This window comes from Coturnix japonica, chromosome 1, assembly GCF_001577835.2.
Source record: "Coturnix japonica isolate 7356 chromosome 1, Coturnix japonica 2.1, whole genome shotgun sequence".
Classification (NCBI taxonomy): domain Eukaryota; kingdom Metazoa; phylum Chordata; class Aves; order Galliformes; family Phasianidae; genus Coturnix; species Coturnix japonica.
The window spans coordinates 11,482,567-11,506,764 of NC_029516.1; the positions used below are offsets into that span (position 1 = coordinate 11,482,567).

A 24,198-nucleotide genomic window follows, 5' to 3' on the forward strand; every position below is an offset into this window, starting at 1 on the left:
TGAATAACTCTTAAAGCTGATACAAGGTATAATAAAAGGAAAAAAAAAAAAAAAAAAAAAAAAAGCAGGAATACAGAAAGGAATCCTCCAGACTGATGGGCCCATATGAGCTCCTGCCTCAGCAATCAGCCTGACTTTAGATTTAGAATTTGGGGCATCGTTCAGATCACCAGGTTTTGTTTTGGGTTTTCTCGCTATCTAAGCCAACATCTAGAACCCCAAGGAGGTGCTGTGGGTTTAAAATTCTCTTGCTTTTGCATATAAATGTTCAATCAGCAGTTCTCAGAATCAGATAACAATGAACTGTAACTGTGAGGCCCCATACAAATGATGAATATTGCAGATATTCTAGACAGTGCTAGGCAGAACTGGGGAAAAAAAAAAAAAAAAGCTTCTTGTTCTCTTTTCATAGTGACTCTGTATTGAAAAGTACTTGGAACCAAAAGTAGATGTGTTTCAACATGCTATGGAATTTAATTTTCTTGAATACTTTAACCAGTTAAAAAAAGTTTAGAAAGAAGGGGGCTCAGTGTAAGGGAAACTATTGTTGTAATAAGGCTCAGACTGGAAAAGGGGTTGATTCTCACCTTCTCCACCTGCTGTGGTAGAACAAGAGTCCAGTTTCCTAAAAGAGTTTTAGAAACTCAAATATTAAGACTCAGATGTTAAGAGACTATTATAACACAGAACTAATAAACCCACTAAACAAACAAACAAGCAAACAAACAAATCTGCATACGAGAAATTACGCTGCATAAATGATCAGCACACATGCATTCCATCATTTTGCCTACATGCACAAGTTCTGAGTCAGAAGCAATCACTGAAACACGCTACTTTTGCCAAGTACTACCTACTTTGCTCTGCTATTAATATCGCTTGTGATGCAAGAACTCCCACCCATTTCTGAGAACAGTGCAGGCAGTCTGATAACTCACAGGCTTCAAGCTGCCCTTATAAAGTTGTTCCACTTTTGCATACTTCCTCATACTGCGAGTTTCTCTGCAAACATGAAGCAGCTTGTTTACTTAGTCTTGCTTAAGACAGCTCTCCTGGCTTTAACAAATGTGTTTGCAGTTGTTTTAGAGGAAGAAAAGGATGCTAAGGAAGAAAAAACAACCGGTACTTGTCCTGTAAAGCTGAAAACTAATGGGAATTGTGATGAAGGAGAGGACTGTCCGTATCAGATAAACCTGCCGCCAATGACCATCCAGCTACCCAAACAATTCAGACTGATTGAGAAGACTCTCAAGGAAGTACAGACCCTTAAAGAAGCAGTAAACAAGCTGAAGAAGTGCTGCCAGGACTGCAAGCTGCAGGCAGATGACAACCAAGAAAGAGACAGCAGTAATGAATTCCTGCCACCTAATGCAGAAACTCCAGCAGAAATCCAAGATAACAGAGTAAAGGAACTGCAAAGCAAAGTGAACAGAATGGCAACCAGCCTAAAAAATGCAAAGAACCAGATTCAGACGCTGCAGGGCCGCTTAGAGAAGATGAGTCTCGTGAATATGAACAATGTAGAACATTATGTAGACAGCAAAGTTGCTAATTTGACGTTTGTTGTGAACAGTCTTGATAACAAGTGCTCTTCTCAATGTCCAGCAATGCAGCCAAGCCCTGGTATGTAACCTGTTTGTTCTTAATACCTGCAACATACGCTTTCTGTGCATTTTACAAATATTAGGTAAAGAAATCAACTATATGTTAAGCAAATATCTGTGCTTCTAACCTTACAAAATAAGTATTTTTGCATTTACAGTTTATATTCCTGTGCAACTTTCCAGCTGCCACTAGAGGGTTACTGAGAGTTACAGGTGTTCAGTTCCTGCTATGGCATTTTTTCCCCCTTTCTAATGAGCAAACATGAAAAATGAAGGTATTAGGTTACATCATTTATTAAGGATATCAAATATCAGCAATCTACCTGTATTTTCTCTTTGGCTGTCAAGGGGAAAATTTCCTCCTTAGGTATGCCTGATAATACTGCATGTTTTTTTTCAACGTGAAACTGCAGCTATTCTGAAATGGTCTGCAAGTCATTACTAAATATCAAGTGAATCTAGTAAAATGTTTAGTTCATAACAGATGGAAAATTAAGTTTTCTAACATCACAGCAAAAATCAAAAAGGCTTCCCTAAGGAAGCTTATTAACAGTACTTCTCAAGTGGGTAATATACACAGCACCATTTTAATGCTTAACCTTTAGTATGATGCTGATATTTAAGTAATATAAAATAGCAAACAAGAAGTGTCAACACAGACAAGTGCTTTTTCTTTCACTTTTTATCTTCCTGATGTTCACCATTCAGAAAGTACGACTAAAATAGCTTTTGCAAGGTCATGTAGTTTTTCTATAACATATAAGAACTACTGCAAACAAGAAATATCCACAAGATTATAAGTGCATTCTAGCACTTAGATATCAAAAATGTGAAGATAGGGGTCTCTACAGTCAAAACATAGACATAACAGAATGCACTTCAGTTTTTAAGTCCCTGTGGTTTAGCATTTCCACTTCAAAATGAAACTGTTCTTCTGTCTGCCCTTAAAAAACTGAAAAACTGAAAACTGAAGCCTGTGCAGATGCTACAGTGTATGAACATCTGAATTTCCCAAAAGAGCAATAAGAGCAAATGAATAATAACAAAAGTAATGCTTTAACTATAGCAACGATCAGATTCAAACAGATACAAATAAGTACAAATTAATTACTGTAATTCAGATATAAAACATTAACAGAAGGAATGAATGGTATCTAGTCTATTGATAATGGGCAGTGAATCACATTCAGGCGCAGTAGTTTAGATGTTCATCTCTCTTACTGAGCTGTTGGGTACTATTCAGTATCACACACTCATGTAGATGTTCCTTACATTTTACAGCAACTGATGTAATAAATAGAAAATTAGCTACACATAAAAGTTTTTCCTACCTCTTCTGAAAATAGCAGCATAACTTTATTTAATAGGAATTGAATTGGGTTATAAAATGCATTTTAGCTGAAATTAATACTCCCTGTCAATATCTGCTCTGCACCTTAGTTCAGTAAACACTTTACACAAAGTTCAGTGAAATAAATGAGAATCTATTGTGAACTCAGATGTGGTCATTAACTCTCCGATTCCTACACTTTATGCTTTCATAAATGTCCAGTTTTCTGCACTAGCAAACAAGGAGCCCCGAGCCTCATCCCCTGCTGCAGCTTGACAATATTTATGCCTTACAAAAAGCAGTTGGCTTGTTTGACTTTTCCTGTAAAAATACAGTATTCAATTCTACAAATGAGCATATTCCTAAATTCAAAGCTACAACAGAGAGGAACAGTGTCTAAATGGTTTTGACTCGACTCAGAACTGACAGATGGAAAGGTCTCCATCATTTGTTTAGGAACACGGAATTATAGTACAGTGCATTCTGAATGCCACTGAACACAAAGTCATTACTAAGTTAGTAGATAACAAAGTGGATTTTTACTCTGCAGGAAACATCTGGGGTTGTTTTTCGTGTGAGTAAAAAATATCATTGAGAAGGGGAAAAACTGTGTTAATGGCAGATACCAAACCTTTTTCCTTACTTTAAAGCCATCAATGCCACATACACAGGAAAGCACATAACTTTTGTAGCTTCATCTTTCTAGGAATTCCAGTATTACTACAATAGATGAGATAATTCTATAACATTTCTCCTGCTTCCTTAATTATTGTAATATTAACACATGAAAGATTCCTAATGATGAAGTGTTCTGAATCAAACTGTGGCTATTGAAAAACAGCCAGCTTAAAGTTATTACCGTATGAACAAAGCTTTTCTCTGACACACTGCCAGATAAAGATTTGAATTATAGACACAGTGTGATGGTATACAGTGAAATATTATCAAACAAAAGGAGCAAGCTTTAGAAATATGGACTGAAGACATTGGTATGAATTTATTGGAGATGATGAAAGGATGAGGAAAAGGGTAGAGAAAAGGAGAACAATGGAACTCAAAGATGTGACACTCAATTAGCCAGTTTTGACTTAAAAGAAAGAACGCCATTTAAATGGTTTCTGGTAGTCATTTGATGCAGAGATCCTAACTGATATCTATTACAGAGTAAACTTGATGGGGAAAAAGTATGTTCCTAGAACTGAAACTGTGGTAACACTATTTCCTATCTAGAAGTCCAATCCAAAAGACTGAACATATGCTTTTACCTCTTCCAAACAGATTTCTTGGTCTTCACTGATTAGATGTACTAAAGGTAGATCCAAGTCTAAAATCATGGCAAAATAATGGACAACTTTAGTTAATATTTGACTTTTCTTATTTAACCATGGCTGTGGAAATAATAAACTTTGTAAGAAAAAGAGCCACATATTCTGTAGGCCACATCAGTCTGGATAAAATTTTTGCTTGTTTTTTAACTGATGCTGTGTTTAATCTGAAAATCTCTGTTTTTCCACCAGTTATACAAGTAATGCAGAGAGACTGTGCAGATCATTATGCAGCAGGCAAAAGGAGTAGTGGTATCTACCCAATTACCCCTGACCCCAGAAATGGCACCTTCCAAGTCTACTGTGACATGGAAACACAGGGAGGCGGCTGGACGGTGCTGCAACGGCGTCAGGATGGCAGCACTAACTTCAACAGAACATGGAATGACTACAAACATGGCTTTGGTAACCTCAGCAGGGAGTTTTGGCTGGGGAACGACAAAATTCACCTCCTGACAAAAAGCCAGGAAATGCAGCTGAGAATTGACCTTGAAGATTTCAATGGTATCAAAGAATATGCCAAATACCACTATTTCTATGTGGCCAACGAGTACCTGAAGTATCGTCTCAGCGTTCACGGCTACAGCGGCACAGCAGGAGATGCTCTCCACTACAGCAAGCATTACAACCATGACCAGAAGTTCTTCACAACTCCTGACAAGGACAATGATAGGTACGCATCAGGGAACTGTGGCGCATTCTACAGCTCTGGCTGGTGGTTCGATGCGTGCTTGTCTGCCAACCTCAACGGCAAGTACTACCACAAGAAATACAAAGGCGTTCGCAATGGAATTTTCTGGGGCACGTGGCATGGTATTTCTGATGATACTCCCAGTGGATACAAGCAATCCTTTAAATCAGTAAAAATCATGATCAGACCCAAAAGTTTTGCACCATAATTTTAAACCTTTTCTTAACTAGTTTGCATTGGGTTGCACTCAAGATCATACTCAGTATTATATTCAGAATTCAAATATTTAGTCGTATTTGTCATAACATAGTTCTAGACAAAGTAATGTATTTCCACATGCATTTTTAGAGATGGTGTTTTCCATATAATGTATGAAAGATGACAATTGATGCTAAAAATTAGCATAGGTTAAGTTGTGGTATTGTAACATAAATATTCTAAGCATTGCTTTTGGTGCTTTTACTGTATGTGATACATCTACAAACTGTATCTGAATGAACACCTGCATTTTTACCTGGATATAACTCAGAGGTACCCTGATAACATACTGATTTGTTAAACACTTAGTATGAAACATTGTAACTCTGATCTTGCCCTACACTTTCTATTATCATTCCTTCACAACCTCAAAAATGTGTTTCTATTAATTCCTTTAAATACCTACAAGAAATACATTTTGCTTTCCTTTCTGAATCTTTTAGGTGAGCCAAATATTGCAAGATGACACCTGTAGAGACTCAAGCTCTTATTTAAGTACTTCTCACTATACGTATTGTAAGGTCTTAAATTATACATAAATTATATTTTGTAACACAAGATTGCATTCTTCCCATTTTCTGAGTACTGATTTGCAATCTAAGAAACATGAGTAAACCACTGGCCATTAGACTCAGAAAAGAAAATATGCAGAGGGTTTTTTTCTTCTAAAACATACTGAAAGAAACAATGCACTTTTCATGTACTCTGGGAAGTGCAATTTAAAGAAACTGTTATTCTAGTTCTATTGTAGATACAAGCACAAATTTGCCTACACATACTTATTGTCTATGATAGAAAAGACAGGTTTATAATTATGGTGACTAATATTCTGAGAGTAGATACTAATTATCTTAGCATGAGGTATCTTGCTATATAACTAATAGCAATTCTCAGATGCAGATAGAATATGCAAACACTGTATTTCTTTGCTGGTAAAAGTATGGTTTTTACTGGTATAGCATTTTCTTGCTATAAGAGTCATTTGTTGGCTTTGTAAACAACAGAATTGTGCTAACAAACCCATGAGTGCACATCTGGCCTAAAACTTTACAAATCACACCTTAGTTGTTTTTAAGATAATATCCAGAACTATCATGGTTATAAGCTATGGACATGAGAAAAGTGGCGATTACTAAATAGCAGAGTATTAATATATATATTTGAGAGAGTAAATACTTTGAAGGATATTTCAGTGTGAAGTGTAATTTGGTTTATTGTATTTCAGTTTTAAAGACTAATGGAAGATTTTAATTGTAAGATGTATAACCTGTGCTTGAAAATGTTTTGAAGTCATAGAATATTTATTTTGTGATAAAATGCTTTGTCTAAAAAAATCAATAAAAAAGCAATTTATGAAATACTGGTTAGAAGAGCAGATATGTAATTGTGTATGATTATATTTAATAATTTTGCACGAAATGCACAATTTTCTCCTATTCATTACATGGTAACTAGCTCTGTATGACTTACACTATCTATAAGCTTCTACTTGAAAATGTCTTTTTCCTGCTAATTTGTTGAGAGAGAAACTATTACTTTTTTATCATGCTAAAAGGAAAAATTGTAAAAAAGGGATTTCATCAGGATAAACAAATGTGACAGATGTCAACTACAAAGACTTGAGAAACTTCTTAAAAAAATTAAAAAAAAAAATTAAAAAAGGAAAAAGAAGAAAGAAAGAAAAAAAGAAAGAAAGTCTGCCTGGAACTGTTGTAGCTGAATTTCCAGCAATGTGTATTAGCATTATAAAGTGTAACTCCATCTATTTGTTGCAAGCTTTATTTTGTATTTTTCCTTGTTGTAAATAAAATTGTCACTCTATTAAAGCCATACACTTGTCATAAATTTTTATGGGGACTAAGAAAAAAGTTCTCATAAATGGTTTACTGATTTTTTGAATTGCTGTTAACAATAATTCTTAATGGATCCATCCAGCTGCCAGATAATGCATAGTCTCTTCTTGAGGTTATTCAAATTTTGGAAGGGAAAAAATTGGTTGCCTAATCAAGTGTTTATACAACATGTATCTTTGTCATGAAACAGGAGACAGAAACTTAACCTGCTATTTTAATTACGCACATTTTCGAAAACATTTAAGTTTTAGGAAAGAGTGAGAATAGATAATAACACACAAAATTAAAGCATACAATTTTATATACAAACCAGAGCACTTGGTCTCTGAGGCTTAATAATTAAAAACATGTATTTTAGTGTACAGAAAGCGTCTATGTAACAAAGATTATAACAAGGAAACCTTGTGGTTTTGATATTGCTAATATTTAAATGTGAGTATTAGTAATGAAGATTAATAACAGTGGGTTTTTAGCAAAATTCATATGAGTTCCACCCCCCCCCCCAAAAAAAAGCACAAATCCGCCTGTGAATTTATCCAAACAAGCTGTAAATGTCTTTGTCTTCTATGCAATGTTTAAAAAACAACAACAAACAACAGAGAAAAACAGGAAAGAATCAATCATATCATAGAATCGTAGAATGGCTTTGGTTGGAAGGGACCTCAAGGATCCTCCAATTCCAACCCCCTGCTACAGGCAGCGTTCCAGCCACTAAACCAAGCACTGGCCCAGGCTGTCCAGGGCCCCATCTAACCTGTCCTCAAACACCTCCAGGGATGGGGCATCCACAACCTCTATGGGTAAACTGTTCCAGAAGGCTCCAATGATGTCTCCCTGCAATTATCTCTTTTCCAGGCTGAACAACCCCAGTTCTTTCAGTCTATCTTCACAGGAGAAGTGCTTCAACCCTTGTATCACTGTCATGGCCCTCTTATGAACCCTCTCCAAAAGTTTCCCACAGTCTTATGCTGGGGCCCCAGACCTGGACACAGCACTCCAGATGGGGAGTCTTACAAGGGCAGACTAGAGAGGGACCGTCACCTTCCTGTCCCTGATGGCCACCCCTCTTCTGATGGAGCCCAGGATACTGTAGGCCTTCTGAGCTGCAGCACACTACTGGCTCATGTTCAGTTTTTCATCAGCCAGAACCCCTAAGTCCTTCTCAGGGCTGCTCTCAAGGAACTTTTCTCCCAGCTCGTATAGAGATCTGGGATTACCTTGACTCAGATGCAAAACCTAATCTGAAGAGCTGAAGATCTGAAATGATGGTTTTTTAATGTGTTTTTGTTTGTTTGTTTGTTTGTTTGTTTCCCCTGTCCCTTTATTGCAAATATATTCCCTTAGTTGTGTTTTTGGGAGAGCACTGCAGTCAGCAGATATTTCTGCAAGATCTAAGAGCAACTTGTAGTTTGCATTCGTACAATTATGTATGAAGGAAATTCAGACGGTTCTTAAACACATACCTGGAACATCATGTTTATGACCTAAAGCACAATCAGTTTTAAAAGCGCCAAGTTAACTTAATTTCTACGTCATGAAAGTCAAAAACAAAACAAAACCAAACAGCAAAGGTGTTTAATTTCTCCTAGAGACAGATAGAAGAACTAAAAACTGACCTACCAAAAAAAATTATATCTACATATATATACATATAAATCTAGTAATATATATATATAAATCTATTCTTATAAATGTGTTTTGTCTTCTTCTTTTTCCCCAAGAGATAAAGTAAAAGCAATATGGTATACACGGGCCTGAAAATGCTGACATATGTTTAAAAGAAAAATTCCTTTCACAGTCCCTGATAAATGCAAACACTCCACCTACTCAGCAGCCAGGATGCATTCACAGCTTTAATGAAACTTTTATGGGGTTATAATATTTCTGTCAGAAGTGAATTTGGCCGTCAGCCTCAGAGTTAACCAGAAACAGAAGATGTTTTAAGATGATGTGTCACATCCAACGCTCAAACAAGTCATGAGATTAGGATGTGAATCAGTTATTTTTGAAGTCCTTGTTTACCATCTATTTCTGCTCTCAGTGTTACCTAACGATGTTCATACAATTAAGACAAACTGTTGGTCTAACTAGAGGTACACTTCTACCCAAACAGTATGCCAGCATTCAGAATTATGCAATAGACAATTATGTTTTACATGCTGATTTCTAAGAATTACACAGAACTTATGACTTTTACAGAGAAGTAGGATCCACCCTGAGAAACAGGAATTCCCATCCCTCTGTTTGGACAGAGAATAAAAGCCCCTGTGCATACCTCTGCAGTTTAGCCTCTATAAACCAAAAGATAATTAGTGCTTAGATCTGAAAGGTTCTACTCATTTAGGAGCATTTGGACACATAGATTTTTTGAATTAGAAAACTAGAAATCAACTTTTTAACATTGTAAGTAACCAGATCTATAAAAGTGATGACTCTCCATGGCTGGACACATAAGCAAAATGAGTATTGCTCTGGTTTCCTCACAACACAGCTGTGTTGACAGCAGTGATCTAAGCCAAGGCCAGAAAGGCTCCCAATTTTAACACAAGGGTGCCCTAGTTTGGGATATCTGGTCTCAAATGCATATTTAGAGTGAGAATAGAAGGAGAAGGAGATAGCTTTGGAACAAAAGATAATAATGAACTTGTCTTTTTAAGTCTCAAGAGTCTCAGAAGTTTCAGTGGAAAGGTGAAAGAGCAGGAGGAGAATGCAGTTACAGGCTATTTCCTCCAGCCTAGTGCCTTCAGGAGCTATTTCCTCTGTGTGGCACGGATCTGCACTTGACAGCAAAAAATAAGAACACACTGACAATGGCATTCACTTTCAAACATGCTGTTTGATAATCAACAGAAACACTACTTGCTTTGTGATAGCCTCATTATACTCAACAGCCTCCTGGGGTTATTTATGCTCAATTTCACCTGGCAAAAAGAGTTTCTCTATAGAGAGAGCATTCTACCTTGAGTCTGTTCTTGTTTGTGTTGGTTAAAGGCATCTGTAAATCCAACCCACTCCTTTACAGCTTCTGATAAGTATTACCAGCAATTAGAGCAATCAATCAATTTTCCCATCACATAATCAGAGTTTAACATTCACTATGCAGAACACTGCTTACTAGCTGAACGCTCACAGCCACATTATCGTCCCTAACTGACTTTCTAAGTGACCATATCAACAAAGTAAAAAGTGTTTGTTTAATTAACGGTTAGATTCCTGTGGCTGGAGGTGAAGACAACATCTGTCCTCCCTAAATATGCTGTCTGTGCCAGCATATTTATATAGCTCCTCTGCAGTGCCAGAAGCCCTTGAAGCACGTAATGTGGAGTGTGCCAGGATCAGCTTAAGTTATAAAATGTTGTTTGCGTTCAATGGTTGTGTTAAGATTTATGTATACATGTATATATAATTGCACATACACATCTGGGGAGTACTGAAACAAATAAGTCACTGCTGTGGTTACAGAATATACTTCTGAAATCTATTTTAGTCTACCAAGTCAGCTTTTATAGGAAAAGTTCCATTTAAAGTTATAATAACATTTTAATCTAAAAATACATTGTTTACATCTGCCTTTTAACCTGAGGTAAGAATGAACTGAAAACCAACTTCTTAGCAAAGATAAATAAACAAATGAATAGAATGTTCCATTTTCTAGAGTGGCATTGTCAAATGTTAGAATACTGCAGAAAAAAATATGCAAAATATTAGATCTTAGTCTTCATATTTGAAAGCTGTAGCCAAGTTCAAATAACAGATGAAAAAGAAGCATACTCAAGCACTGAACCTATGCGTCTTTCTGTGACTTTAAAGCTCTTCCAGCTAACAGACCCACATGAATCAGCTTCACATCAGCAGAAGTGAAACTTGTTTGAGAATTCTGTGTCACTACATTATTCCAACTTCTGTGAGCATGGAGACTTTGCTCTGTGTTTCCAGTAGAGCCAGGAATCTGGTTAACAGATATTAACACTTCTAATAACAGTTCTCTTCTCTTGGCAGTCAGGGGTAACTGACTGTTCAGTTCCTTACCCTCAGAAGGACTTCAAAGATTTAAAATAGTGATGAAAAATATTTGCTAGTCACTAGCAGCATTGTGGAAGGCTCTTTCTCCTTCCTGATGGATGATGGCAATATGATGCTTGGACACTGGCAAAAAGTAGCATCTCATGATAGCGACAATTTCCATTTAAAAAAGCAGTGCAAATGGAAGATATGGTGATGCCTTCATATAGGGTGCAGAATTCATTTTATCATTCTACAATACAGAGTACACCAGTCTGCATCAGACCAACCAGAGAAATCTCCCAATGGAGTTTGCTCTTCTGCAGGTTCAGATTTAGCACACAAATGGACTGTGTTCATTAGCAGAAAGGGATCACTGTGGTAACTTCCAAATAAGGTACCAATTCACTGCCTGCAGTAAATAATAAAGTCATTTTTATTCAGAAGCATTTTACAGAATGAATAACTCTCTTCTAGTGTCTTCTACAAAGATACGCAAGATAAATATTGTAGAATACTTTTTCTACAATTGTTTTAAAAATGGATGTATGCCCTTGAGAGAATTAATGCATCTTTCTAAGCCAAGAGTACACCAGCAAAAGGAAGAGAGAGAAAGCACAACATAGAAAAGCTTAGAGACACTGCTCTTGAACAAAACCTAACAAGAACTGCTGACAGATGAAAAAGGTAGGCTTCAGGAAGTCTGTATGTATTTATAAACAAACAGTATTAACTAGACAGAATAAAAAGATACTAGTCTCTCAGACTTATCTCTCCTTGAAAGAACCCGAAGAATACTGAGTTTTGGATAGCCGTTGAAAGCAGAAAGATGAAACAACCAATTTTGTAAGCAGATCATCATTTTATCTAAGCAAATGGCAATTTCAGTATCTTCTGTGTTGTTATAGCAGTGAAAGTAAAGTAACAATTATGACATAAGGATAAAGAGAGTTGCAGACAGAGGTGAAATGTATAATTGTAACATCTCAGCATTTAGGACTAGAGGAAATAGTTTCAAGATGAGGCAGGGGAGATTCAGGCTGGACATTAGGAAATATTACTTCTCAGAAAGGGTGGCCAGGCACTGGAATGGGCTGCCCAGGGAGGTGGTGGAGTCACCGACCTTGGGGGTGTTCAAGGAATGACTGGATGTTGTGTTGAGGGACATGGTTTAGTGGGAGCTATTGGTAATGGGTGAACGGTTGGACTGGAAGATCTTTTAGGTCTTTTCCAACCTTGGTAATTCTATGATTCTATGATCTGTTGGAAAAGAAAGCAATTTTAAAGCAAAGAAAGACAGACTAGCTTGACATCATTATTTTGAAGCCAGTTTCTAGTAGAATATTTATTTTATGAACTTGTTAATATATCTTAAAATTGAGATAATGGACATGACAAAATTCAATATATTCATGTTGCTTTTGAGAATAAAATTGCATACATCTAGACCATAATGCACAAAATCCAAAGTAACTAGCAAAATGTATTGAATCTTTATGTAGTATTTATCCGAGTGGCATATTTGTTTCATCAAATAAGTACTAGAATGTGTAGTTTTCCATTAAACTTATTCACATCATATAAATTTATTTATTTCTAAAAGCATACAATAGAAGAGAACAGGATTATGAGTTAAGATACACAAGACAAGAGAATCAATTAGAAGTGTTAGAGCAGAAGTCTTTATTTCAAGGACATAGCAGCAAAGGCAAAAAGAAGTGGAAAGTTCATTTTTTGAATGTATGACAGTTTTCTAACCAACAGCAGTGGAAGTACTGAGTTATATATTGATGTCAGCTTGGTGATAAATAAAAATGCTTGATGAAAAGAAGCAACTCATGATGGACTGAGGGGCTTTTGTTCAAACCTCTAGTCAGCTTTCAATGATTTTCCCAACTCCACATGACTAAACGCTGCTACTATGTGTTATTAAAAATGAAGGAGAAAGTTCTGCAAGCTTGACTTATTGCAACTTCTGCTATTTTCATGAGAAATACAAGATTTGTTTGGCTGGGAGGTTTACTGCCAGAAGGGCTATATTTGTTCTCAAATAAATCTTAATATCAAAAGGTGTTCCTTCTGATAAGCATTTACTGCTACAAGAGTATAAATGACTAGCTAGTAATTCAGAGAAAATATGATAGAAAATACTTAACATGGAAAATTTTGAAAGATATTCCAAGATTTAATCTAGTATCAATACAACAACCTCTATTGTGACCTCTTAAAGCCACACCCCCTGAAAAGAGTAACCTGGGTTTCTGTTACGTGCACCATCTCCAGCAAGAAGTATATGCTTGGTCCTTCTTCATAAAACATTCTTATGCCTTAGAACAAAAATTAGAGAAGATAGGAAAGCTACAGATGTTAACATGCATCAACTATTAACAAAAATATATACATTTTCAATTATTTGATTTTGACACAATCTGCATTGCTGTAGCTAAGGAAACTAGAGTACATGATACCTCATCTAAACACTGAAATGCAGGACTTGATGTTACATCAGTGGATACTTCATCTCGGGTATAGACTGTTGGAGCTAAAGCACAGATGGGTTCCTCCTTCTCGACTTCCAATTCTTCTTCATCAGAACTGGAACTTTCATCACCAACTTCACTCATTTTCTGGAGATCTAGGAAGTAACAAAAATACCAGAATTTGATTAATTAGGTCCTGGGATACACGTGACTATACAGTGTCTACATGCGAGACCCACATTCAAACAATAAAAACCAGAATGTTAGCAATTTGGATGTCTCTGTAAGTTCAGGAAAGACTTCTAGGAGACAGCACTATCCCTCTAGCACTGTTTGCGTATTTTAAGAATCCTCAAACAGTTGGCTAAGTTCTCTTTACATAAGCATTTGAGAATACGTAAAACAGTACTTAAAGATCAGGCATTGAATAACAGTTGGGAAAAAAAGTTGAATAAAAGTTGGAAAATGCTTCAGGAGTCATTTCTACTCCACATAAACAAGGCTTACTTGAAACCTAAATCAAGTTCTTTAGGCCTTTGACTATCTGAGTTTTGAAAATTCATTGAAGTGGAGACTTCAGCTTCTGCCTTATAAAGAAAATCCCTGGGTAGGTGGGATTACCACAGGTATAACTCCTATGACTTTCCATCTGTCATAGTACTAATCAAAGAACTTGCCTCCTCTCCTCTCCAACCATGTCTGCCCACCCTTTGCTGCACTTTCTGACCATGTGAGGTACCTATATATAGAAAGGGAGCTGCTTTGCAGAATGTAGAGTTCTTGAGGAAAAGACATTGTCTGACATGTGTAATATCATTAAAACATTTGTTTTAAACCACTGCATGGTCATAATGAACAAAAAAAGAAAGAAAAAACAAAACAACAAAGCCATACAAAATGCAAAAATATGATATAAAGTCTGAGAACAGGAGGTAGATATATAACGAAATCTGGCACACACGTCTTGCCGTGCCATAGCAAGAAAGGAGAGCCAGAGACTGTTTGTAGAGTAAAACATAGAGGGCAGAAGAGACAGGATATATATAGAGGAATTCAAGCACTTCTCCACAAGTTCTCTATAGTTGGCTTTAGATGCAGTGGGCAGACAAATCACTATCTTGGTATTTTAGTTCAAAATGTGGGGAGAAATGTTGATGATGGCTGCAAATGTTCACTTGACTCTTCCAGTTCTTTTTAGGGTAACTTATTCTGCTGCAATAATGATAGAATAGGATCTTGACACCAAAATGCTGAACTCACATAAATTATCTACTCTTATCATTATTCTCCATCAAAAATATCCTTTATATTATAAATCAAAAATCCACAGTAAGAACGAGGGAAGTTTTTTGTGAGTATTTTAATAGTATCCTTCAGGTTTCTCCAATGAAAGAACAAGAGTTTTGCATTCCAAAGTCAGAAAACCGACAGACAGCAGAATGTGTTTTCTTTTTACAGCTGTGATGGGCAAATGACATAAAAATGTTTTGCTTAGCATAGCCACTTTCTGAAAAATCTATTGTCTATAAAGGTAGCCTACAAATGGTCTATAAACTGCACTTTGTTCAGTGCTGTTTGGAATTCCTTCAAGAACAGTCTGACTTTTAGAGAGATTTTAGCAGCTGCATTTGCTTATGGAAAAAAAAAGCACTTTCATGATCACTCCTGAAGGAGTCAAAACATTGTGAAACAGCTGTAAACATCACCGAGGCCAAGAAATAACTCTGAAGCACCGTTACATATACACAATTATAAAAGGAGACTTGCTTCTCATCTACAGTATTGCTGAATATTTGAGAATATGCATTTCACCTTTATGGTTGCTGTTGCTTTATTTGTGTCTCTGTACAAATTTCTGGTAGAAATGAGGAAGAGTGAAAAGCACAAGAGAATAAAAGCTCTAAGCAGAGCAATGCCAAAAACTGGGAGCTTCACCTGTGTAGGCATCTTTATTTATAACTGTATGTGAAACAGAGTTGATGGGAGTAAAAAAACACCCAGGTTAACACTTCTTCACCTTATGACAGCACAAAAAATGTTTTCACCAGAGACTACATTTTGCTGAGCAAAAGGAGAACAAGGTCCCCTGAATCTGAAATGTTTGTAATATGATGATAAGACACAAATATAGACCCATCAGACAGAGGAAAACAACTAGACAGCCTTGGCTATTGGGATAAATGCTAGTCTCCATTGTTCTTTAAGAAGGAACAGAACAGATTTGCCTTTTCAAAACACTTAGCAAGCAGTAGCATAACAAAAGACATGTGAAGTTTAGCATTCTTCAACTATCCACTACACAAGTACATTTAAAATCCAGCTTAGAGAAAATCACATACATGCAGTTCAAAAAAACAAATTGGAAAAATAGTATTTTTGCCACATCTGATAAACAGTTTAATTCAAATAGCAATGAAAGCTGAAATGATTTCTATATTTACAGAGCAGTTCAATAAATATGGATGTTCTTAAACAGCAGAACTGCAAACAACAGCAAGGCCTTGAACCAACACAGTGAATTTTTGAGGAAAAGAATTACAAGTCTGTTTTAGAACCCAGGTCATGTCTTGTGAAATTGCTTCAGGACAGCAATAAAAGTCTGAATGCAGATTCCCAAGGTGAACTCCAGCACCTTTACTTCAGTTCCTCTCCAGCAATCAGCAGCGTTAATACAAAAGCCAGTGAAGAGTACAGAAAGGACATGCGTCGTTGTATTGGCTCCGTCTAAAATGACAACTGCAGTAAGTGGTAACATAAGTAAAAGCAGTAAAATTTCATTCTGAACACGAAGAGATACAGCTCTACGTATGGAGATGCATCAGCTAGACTTATTAAGAAAGCACTGAATTTATAAAAGTCTCTGCTGAGGGAACTACACTTCATTAACACTTTACACTTTGTCTTAATTGGGTTACCTCAGAAAACAGATCCATTACAGTTAAGCCAAGTTAGTTGAATTGGTGTGGGCAGAAACATAAATGCTCCAAACCACTAAAGGTTTTCTTGTTTCATACAGGAGCACAAAGCTAAAGCTTAGGCAAGTTTAAATTAATAGGTGTAAATCCACACTAAGATAAACCAAGGCCATAGACACAGATCTCCTTCCCAAGCCAGTGACATTAGTGGATGTTGGGTATCACTGCCTTCCTCTGCAGGAGGATGTTACCTTCCTTCTCCTTCAGTGCTGATCTGCAGGAGGAATGGCTTTAGGACCATTTTCTCAGGCAAAATCAGCTAAGGAAGCTTACTATTTTTAAGTCAATAGTATGAGATAAAGAGGCTAATTTTGATGGAAGTTAGCCAAAGAGCACATTCCCATCTGTCCTGCTGGCTGGGAGGCAGCACCCAGAGCAGGGAGACAATGAACAGAACCTCAGCCAAACTACTGAGCATGACACAGGATATTTATCTGCATCTCCATGCTGACTAGTTTGCACACAAATGTTTAAATAAGAAACATGGCCTCTGAGAATGAGACAACTGGCTTAGCATTTTGCACTGGATTAGTCAGAAAAAAGTCATACAACTCAGCTGGAAGATCAGAGCATTGATACCTAGAGAGACCCAAAGCTGGTTTAGCTCATGACACCTTCAGCCAGCACTGGATGCCAGGGGGCAGACAGAAGAATCCATTAGTGGTGTTTTCCTGAACTTATGCAAAACTTTCAGTATCTGCAAAATCTGACACAATGGAGTTTCTCATTTTACCTCTTTGAGACATGCATAATCAGTTCTTTTTGTTTTGAATCTGGCTCCTTGATGTCTCCTAGTTCTTTTACTGGATGGGTCATTGAATAAGCTCAACCTTTCTATGCCACTTGTTTTCCAGCACAGTCTCCTTGTTTGGTAATCCTTTCTCTAGGCAGAAGAAAACAACCTACCTGCAGCTACTGGTAATAAAGTCCTTCTCTGCCTTCTGCTGTCTCTGTCATCCTTCTCCAAGTCCTTTCCAGTTCTATCATTTCCTCTTCAAAGAGAGGGATGAGGTACTATTGGTAACAAAGGGCTACTGGCTATTTATTCAATGGCACAGCGATTTTCATTTCCTAACATCGTATTTCCTAATGCTTCTTTCCTATAGTTAAAGTTAGTTAAAGTCTCGTAAATAGCCAGACCTCTGTACTAACTGGGCAAAGCTTCAGCTCTAAAGGCTGTGTCTTTAAAACACAAAGCTATACCAACATTAAGCAACAGCTGAAATTAAAATTACATAGTTACAATAGGTTATTATTCCAGCAATTCAGAGTACTTTGTTTGATTAGACACGCAGCTACACAGACAACTGTTTTTGGGAGATGATAACACGCTGCATACCTAAATTGCTTAATAATTCTGTTATGAATTCCATTGTTTCTGTTTGTTTTCAAGTCCCTGCTGTTTAGGATGGAATCACCCTGAGCCACCCACAGACTTCATCTGCTGGAGCCACAGTGAGATAGGGCTTAGATACGGATGATTTGAATGGTGAGAACTGTCACTTCCCTTTTCATTTGGTTTCCATGAGGAACTTGATTTCCTCAGAGCTCTTGTAGCATGACAAACAAAAAACAGCCCTGAAATCAAAGCCTCTCTGCCCTCTGTACCCCGAGAAGAAACTGTTTCCGTCGCTACACACACACCGAAACACCACAACAAAACAAAACAAGCTCTACCTAACCACCAAGCCCTACTATGAGCTGAAAAATCGGAGGGCTCAAGGAAGCAGTTCAGTAAGATACAGAACAACTTAAATTGCCAACCACAAAAAAGCAGATTACAGTAATGCCATGTAAATATTCTACAGTAGAAACACATGGAATATTGAATAAACTTAAGAAGATGTATCCTGACATTGTGGTGCTCAGGGATATGATTTAGCAGAGGGTTGTTAGAGTTAGGGTACTATGATTAGGCTGCGGTTGGACTTGATGATCTTCGAGGTCATTTCCAACCTGGGTAATTCTATGATTCTATGATTCTAAAGTTCTTAAGCTGAATAAACACAAATGAACAGCCAGCTCTGAGCGGGGCTAACCTTGCCCAAGCACTGGGTGTTAACTCAAAGGATGGGTTCTTGAAGAGAGCAACCCCAGCACGAGCAACACCAGCAAGAATAATGATACAGGGAGCATTCAATGTGAAATGGAATCAGTGTTAAAGCAAAGGTGTGGAGCCGAGTCCCCGCAGTAAGGGGCGCCCAACCTGCTGCGTCTGCTGCCCCCTGCCGGCACTGCCGCACACTGCAGCTCTGCCCCACGATCATTGCTGTATTTTTGTCTCGGTAGTGCCCTATTTCTCTATAGTACACCAGCATTTGTCAGATTGGGCCTTTCTGTGCCTCCTTTAACGATTTCTGAGGCGAAACAAGAAGCAACGCCCCCATCCCCACATCCCGGTTATAACTATCCGACACTACAGGCACTGAATCCCTAAAAGCTGAACTCCGCAGCTCCCCACTTGCTTGTAAGCCCTCTCGGGATAACTGTTTCATGGCATATTTGTACAGAACTCAGTAAAATATCCCCTCAGGAGCCGCTAATTGCCGCGGCCTGCCAGCCCTACCTGCGCTGCGCGGCGTCCCGCTGCTATGGCAACACGGACCCGCCTCCTCCCGCTCTCTCCGAACATGGCCGCGCTCCGCCCTCCCCCTTCACAGAATCACAGAATGACCCGGGTTGGAAGGGACCTCAAGGATCATGTAGTTCCAACCCCCTGCCTGGCAGGGCCACCAAACATACACCTTTACTAGATGCCCAGGGCCCCGTCCAACCTGGTCTTGAACACCTCCAAGGACGGGGCATCCACAACCTCCCAGGGCAGCCTGTTCCAGGGCCTAACCACTCTCCTAGTGAAGAACTTCCCCCTGACATCCGACCTAAATCTTCCCTCTTTTAACTTAAAACCATTTCCCCGTGTCCTGCTATTATCAGCCCTTTCGAAGAGTTTACTCCCTTCCTGGGAGTAAGTTCCCTTCAGGTACTGAAAGGCTGCAATGAGGTCACCCTGCAACCTTCTCTTCTCCAGGCTGAACAAACCCAACTCCCTCAGCCTGTCCTCATAGGGGAGGTGCTCCAGCCTCCTGATCATCTTCCTGTCCCTCCTCTGGACCCTTTCCAAAATCTCCATGTCTTTTTTGTACTGAGGGCTCCACACCTGGACACAGTACAACAGATGGGGCCTCACAAGAGCCGAGTAGAGAGGGACAATCACCTCCCTATCCCTTCTGACCACCCCTCTCCTGATGGAGCCCAGGATCTCCTCAGCACGGCGGTTCCTCAGCTCCCTCCATCCAGCACAGCACTACAGCTCCCAGGAGCCTCCGCAGCGGGCGGGGCGTTGTCGAGCGGCCGCCGCCTGTTTACCAGCGCCGCGCCGGTAGCGGATGGTTGTGGGCGCCATGCGGGCTCTGCCCCCGCGCTGTGTGCCCTGGGCGCTGAAGGCGGTGAGCTCGGGGTGCCGCGGCTGCAGCAGCTCGGCCGAGCCGGGCGGTTCGAAGCCGCTGAAGGAATGGACGCTGGTGGTCGGCCCGCAGGGGAGGCTGCGGGTGCGGCTGCCGTGCCAGGTGAGCGTGAGGCCGCTCGACCCGCAGCGCTACCCGGGCTCGGACCGAGTGTTGGTCACCGTCAGCGGCGTGGAGCGGAGCGCCCGCCGCCACCTGGAGCACGTCCGGGTGCGCTACGATGAGGCTCTGCAGCTGCTGGCCATCGCGGCTGAGGGCAGCATGGACAGCAAGGCTGCCGTGGACGTCCGGACACCGGGGAAGTTCGGTGCGTGACGGGGCGGTCGGGCTCCCTCGGGGGCGGGGGATGAGCCCGCCGGGTGCCGGCCTGAAGCACGGCTCTGTCCTGGGGCTGGCGGCTGAAAGAAAGAGATCAAATGTGGAACTAAGGGCCTTGTCAAACAGAGCCTTCTGAAAAGCCAAGTTGGTTGGTTGTTAACAAATCAGCTATCACCAGGAGTGTGGTCAAACCAAGACCCTTCATTTGATAAGACATTGCTTATACTTCATTTTTTCCAGGGTGTTTTGTGTTGTTCCTTACTTGTTACTCTTGAGGAGCGCGGGGAGAGAATTCATTGTGTTAAGATCTGGAGAATCTCAGCTTTGATGAAGAGTTTCAGTGTGGGAAGCCTCCCCAAAGGCCTCAACGATGAATCCTAATACACAGAATTCATTTAGCTTTTGTCCTGTTTTGAGGTTATATTCTTATTATATTTGGAAAGTCACCAGCTCTGCAGACAGTGTCATATGAGAGTCTTTTTCCTTTTGACATCCTTGACTTTTGACATTCTTTATTAACTTTTAGGTCTCTAAGCAAATTGTTCCACTTAATTTTACAGTCAGATCATGCAACTCGAGTGTTTTGTACAGCCTGGATTATAGTCCAATTCTACTACTTGCTGTTGGTCACATCTTAATTAGCATGATGTTAGTGTGGTCTCATTGTGCTGTTAATTAGAATTGCTGCTTGCCAGTAGGGCTCTACTCTGTGTCCTCTCAGCTCTGGTTTGATTTTCTGGGGTCCATTGAGTTTATTTTGGGGTTGTTTCTCTCCTTAGTTTAGGAAATATGTGTTCTATAAGCAGACATCCCTGCATCAGCACAAGATCTTACTCCTTGGAAAGTGTGCCTCAATCTAGAATGTATCCTAGATGACTCTAGACTCACAGAATCACTTCAGTTGGAAAAGGCCTTAGAGATCATCAAGTCCATTTGAACCTTAAGGCTTTTCTTTGTCCTTCCTTGAGTGCATGAGGGTGTTGACAGCATCCTGTTCAGACTCTTTTATCTCAGCTCTCATCTGTCAGCTGTAAGAAGTTGAATAGTCTTTACATCATGTCTTCCCAGCGTTCCAGCTTCCTGGTTTGGAGGTATTTCATAACAGCTTTAGCAGTTCAGATTGGAGCTTATCCAGGAAACTCCAACACAGAACCCAAAGAGCATGGGCAGAAAGTGCTAGATTACATGTTTAAGTACATATTTAAATCCAAAGGCAACTTGTATTTGACTGGGCTGACTCCTGAATGACCCGCTGATTCTGTCTCTGTGTCTAGACTTGTGCTAGGCACAGTCTTTCAATATAATGCATAATCTGATCATCCTCTCTGACATATTTAGCCTGCGTAGATGACAGATGCCAATTAATTTCCCTTTAGCAGAATGTGTATTGATTTATTTTACTTCAGCTTATCTATATTTTAGTTGTTTATTCCAGGGGCAGTGTGGGTATATAGCTGTAGGTTGTGAGTTTGCTCTGCATATGAAGAGAACCCAGTGTGTTGGTGTCTACAATTGCACCTGCTGTTTAACCTTCAGATCATCTCTTCCTGTGTAATACCCTCAGGTAAACAAGCTGTCTTCTCTTCCTGTATAGTTATTCTGTTATTAGAATCATAGGATAATTCGGGTTGGAAGGGACCTCAGACATTTCTAGTTCCAAGCTTTGAAAATCTCCATGGCTGAAGATTATACAGGCTCCTTCAGCAGACTGTACTGATGCTTTTCTATGTTACATACTGCTTACAATACAGGCTTTTATGCCAAAGTCATGTAGAACCATGAAGTTGGTGGCCAAGCTTCACTGAGGAGAATACCAGCTCTGTCCCCAAGGGCATTTTGGGGCCAGGCCAATTTATAAGCTACTGGGGTGTTTTTGTTCTGGTGTCAGTTCTCTCCTTGGGAGATTTTAACTCTTCCATGTTAGTTTTATGAAAGCCCATAAGATCGCTTTTAGTTTTAGCTAAATAACAGATTCTTTCTATTTTCCATGAATGTTAATGGAAAGCAGATATGAATGTTTTATCCACATTGTACTTTTCTTAAGCATAAACAATAATTGAGAAGGGAAGCAAAGACTGTCCACACCTACTAAACATGGCAGACTTGTAACCTCAGAGTAGCAAACATTGCAATGTGATAACCTCAGTAAAAGGGGCTGAATGAGCTTAACGTGTATGTGCATGTACTGGTAAGCTTCCTATGTGAGCTGAGAATTGGATCACCATCAAGTACTTCCAGTGGTTGGATGCTGCTGAGTCACTTCAAATTAGGCTGGTAAAGTGTTTGAGCACGATAGCTAAAGGTAGTGTTTCTGGGTACCCCTGCCTACCTTCCTGTGCTAGTGGGCTTTTTTCCCTGTGCACATTTATTTCCAGGTTCAGTTTGTTTGCAGTTCAGATATCTTTGTGTTCTTCAAGGTTTGTGTGGTGGAAGTTGGCAGCAGCCCTCAGCTTTGCTGAGGAGAAATCACCCTATTGGAGCATTGGCACTGAAATTGTATCTTCTCCTTATTTAGGTTTTCGTTAGCAATATTATCCAGCTCTTAGCCTGTCTTTTTGTTGTTGTTTTCCAGTGAGTGAATTGAGCAATTTTATCAAATCAAAAAGAAATCAAGCAAGACAGCTTGTATTTCAAAAACCATATTGTTTTCCTTTTTGTCTCCAGGTTTGTGCTGTGCAGGGACATGCTGTTTCAAGTTCAGATGTCTGAGAAGTGCTTCTGTTGGTGTCTCTCTGGGAACTGCCTTTAAACAATCCAACTGCTCTGCAGGAAATACAGCATCCTGGAATAGTTTCATCTGCCTGTCTTGGCAACTTGAGAACCAGCAGATCAGCACTGATCAGATGAAAGTAGCTCAAATACTGCTCTGATATTTTTAGTCCAGTGAAACTGTCTAGGCTTTGGCCATACAAACATCCAGCCTCTGACAATAGTCACCAATCCCACTTGTCAGATTTTGTGCTTTTACGTGTCTCAAAACCTCTTTTAAAACTGAAGTTTAAGAAATGTTCAACTAGATGAAATCTCAGTCACTGTATTTCTATTTTGGAGGTCTGTCCATCTCCCTGCTCTGTGAGGAAGCTAAGGGAAAAGTATACAAACAAAAGGCTCTCTGAGAAACCTGCCTATCCAGTCCAGCTCTGCTGGCCCTACTCTAATGAAACTGTGGCCTTCAGATACTATGTGTATCTTTCACTGAACTTAACCTCTTAGTTTGCTGTGACAATTAAATCTATCATGTTTTTTACTCTCACTTCTTTTTTTCTTCTGTCTCTCTTCCTTAGAAGATCAAAATAAACTTCTTTATCTTCTTCTGGCTTTAATTCTTGCCAGTGTTTATGGTGGTCACTAATGTAAATGACTGTTAATACAGTCAGAATCCCCTGACTACAGGTTCTCACATTTCTCCCTCTGAGTTAATCCTTGATCTTAAGAGGCACAAAAGTGCTGTCCTGCCTAGAGCATTTTGAGCCCATGGATTACTCACTTGATAATCAAATTATCTACAAGACTTGGGAACTTTTCTTTATGGAAACCTATAAACATTAGTAAGGCAAGGTGATCCAGGGTCTATCGTGCCAGGAGGATAAGTCAGGCCTTCCAGAAGGATAGGGAAGAATGATGCATGTGAATTCTTTTATACCTGTTTTTATGTTATGCTGTTGAAGCAATATGGGTCTAAGAAGACTAACAGTACAAATACAGCATGTGCAGCTGAGTTGTGTTACTCTATGTATGGTCTTGAACAACTTTTCAGCCTTCCCACCCCAACACTCGTGTCAGGGTATAATTGTTAACAGATACAGTGGTGAGGGTGGCTATATGGTAGTGTGGAGTGCGGGAATGTGGTTCTTTGTGTGTGTGTATATGAATGGGAAGTTATAGCTTCACTAATGGG

The 24,198-nt window shown here is 39.2% G+C and overlaps 3 protein-coding genes across 8 annotated transcripts in view; 2 read left to right on the top strand and 1 right to left on the bottom strand.

Annotated features, from left to right (window-relative positions):
• CCDC146 (coiled-coil domain containing 146) overlaps nt 1-19,816 on the bottom strand; it is a 60,418-nt gene extending 40,602 nt beyond the window's left edge. The window contains exons 1-3 of one of the 6 annotated variants that reach the window (XM_032442329.1): nt 19,733-19,750; nt 17,425-17,510; nt 13,532-13,698 (exon numbers count right to left, since the gene is read on the bottom strand). In XM_032442329.1, the coding sequence (XP_032298220.1) occupies nt 13,532-13,687 (156 nt within the window). In that variant the 5' untranslated portion in view covers nt 13,688-13,698; nt 17,425-17,510; nt 19,733-19,750. Of the gene's footprint in view, nt 1-13,531; nt 13,699-16,082; nt 16,255-17,424; nt 17,511-19,084; nt 19,182-19,732 lie in introns of those variants that run through there. The other 5 variants (XM_032442328.1, XM_015882124.2, XM_015882052.2 and 2 more) reach the window with 5 other exon arrangements.
• FGL2 (fibrinogen like 2) lies at nt 909-7,038 on the top strand. Its single transcript, XM_015882966.2, has 2 exons — nt 909-1,623; nt 4,452-7,038. The coding sequence occupies exons 1-2, from the start codon at nt 1,011-1,013 to the stop codon at nt 5,156-5,158; spliced, it is 1,320 nt and encodes a 439-aa protein (XP_015738452.1). The 5' UTR covers nt 909-1,010; the 3' UTR covers nt 5,159-7,038.
• A 30-nt stretch (nt 19,817-19,846) lies between the features above and the next one.
• The window catches only part of FAM185A (family with sequence similarity 185 member A), a 32,494-nt gene continuing 28,142 nt past the window's right edge, over nt 19,847-24,198 (top strand). The window contains exon 1 of the mRNA XM_015883193.2: nt 19,847-20,289. Within this exon, the coding sequence (XP_015738679.1) occupies nt 19,905-20,289 (385 nt within the window). The 5' untranslated portion in view covers nt 19,847-19,904. The remainder of the gene's footprint in view (nt 20,290-24,198) is intronic.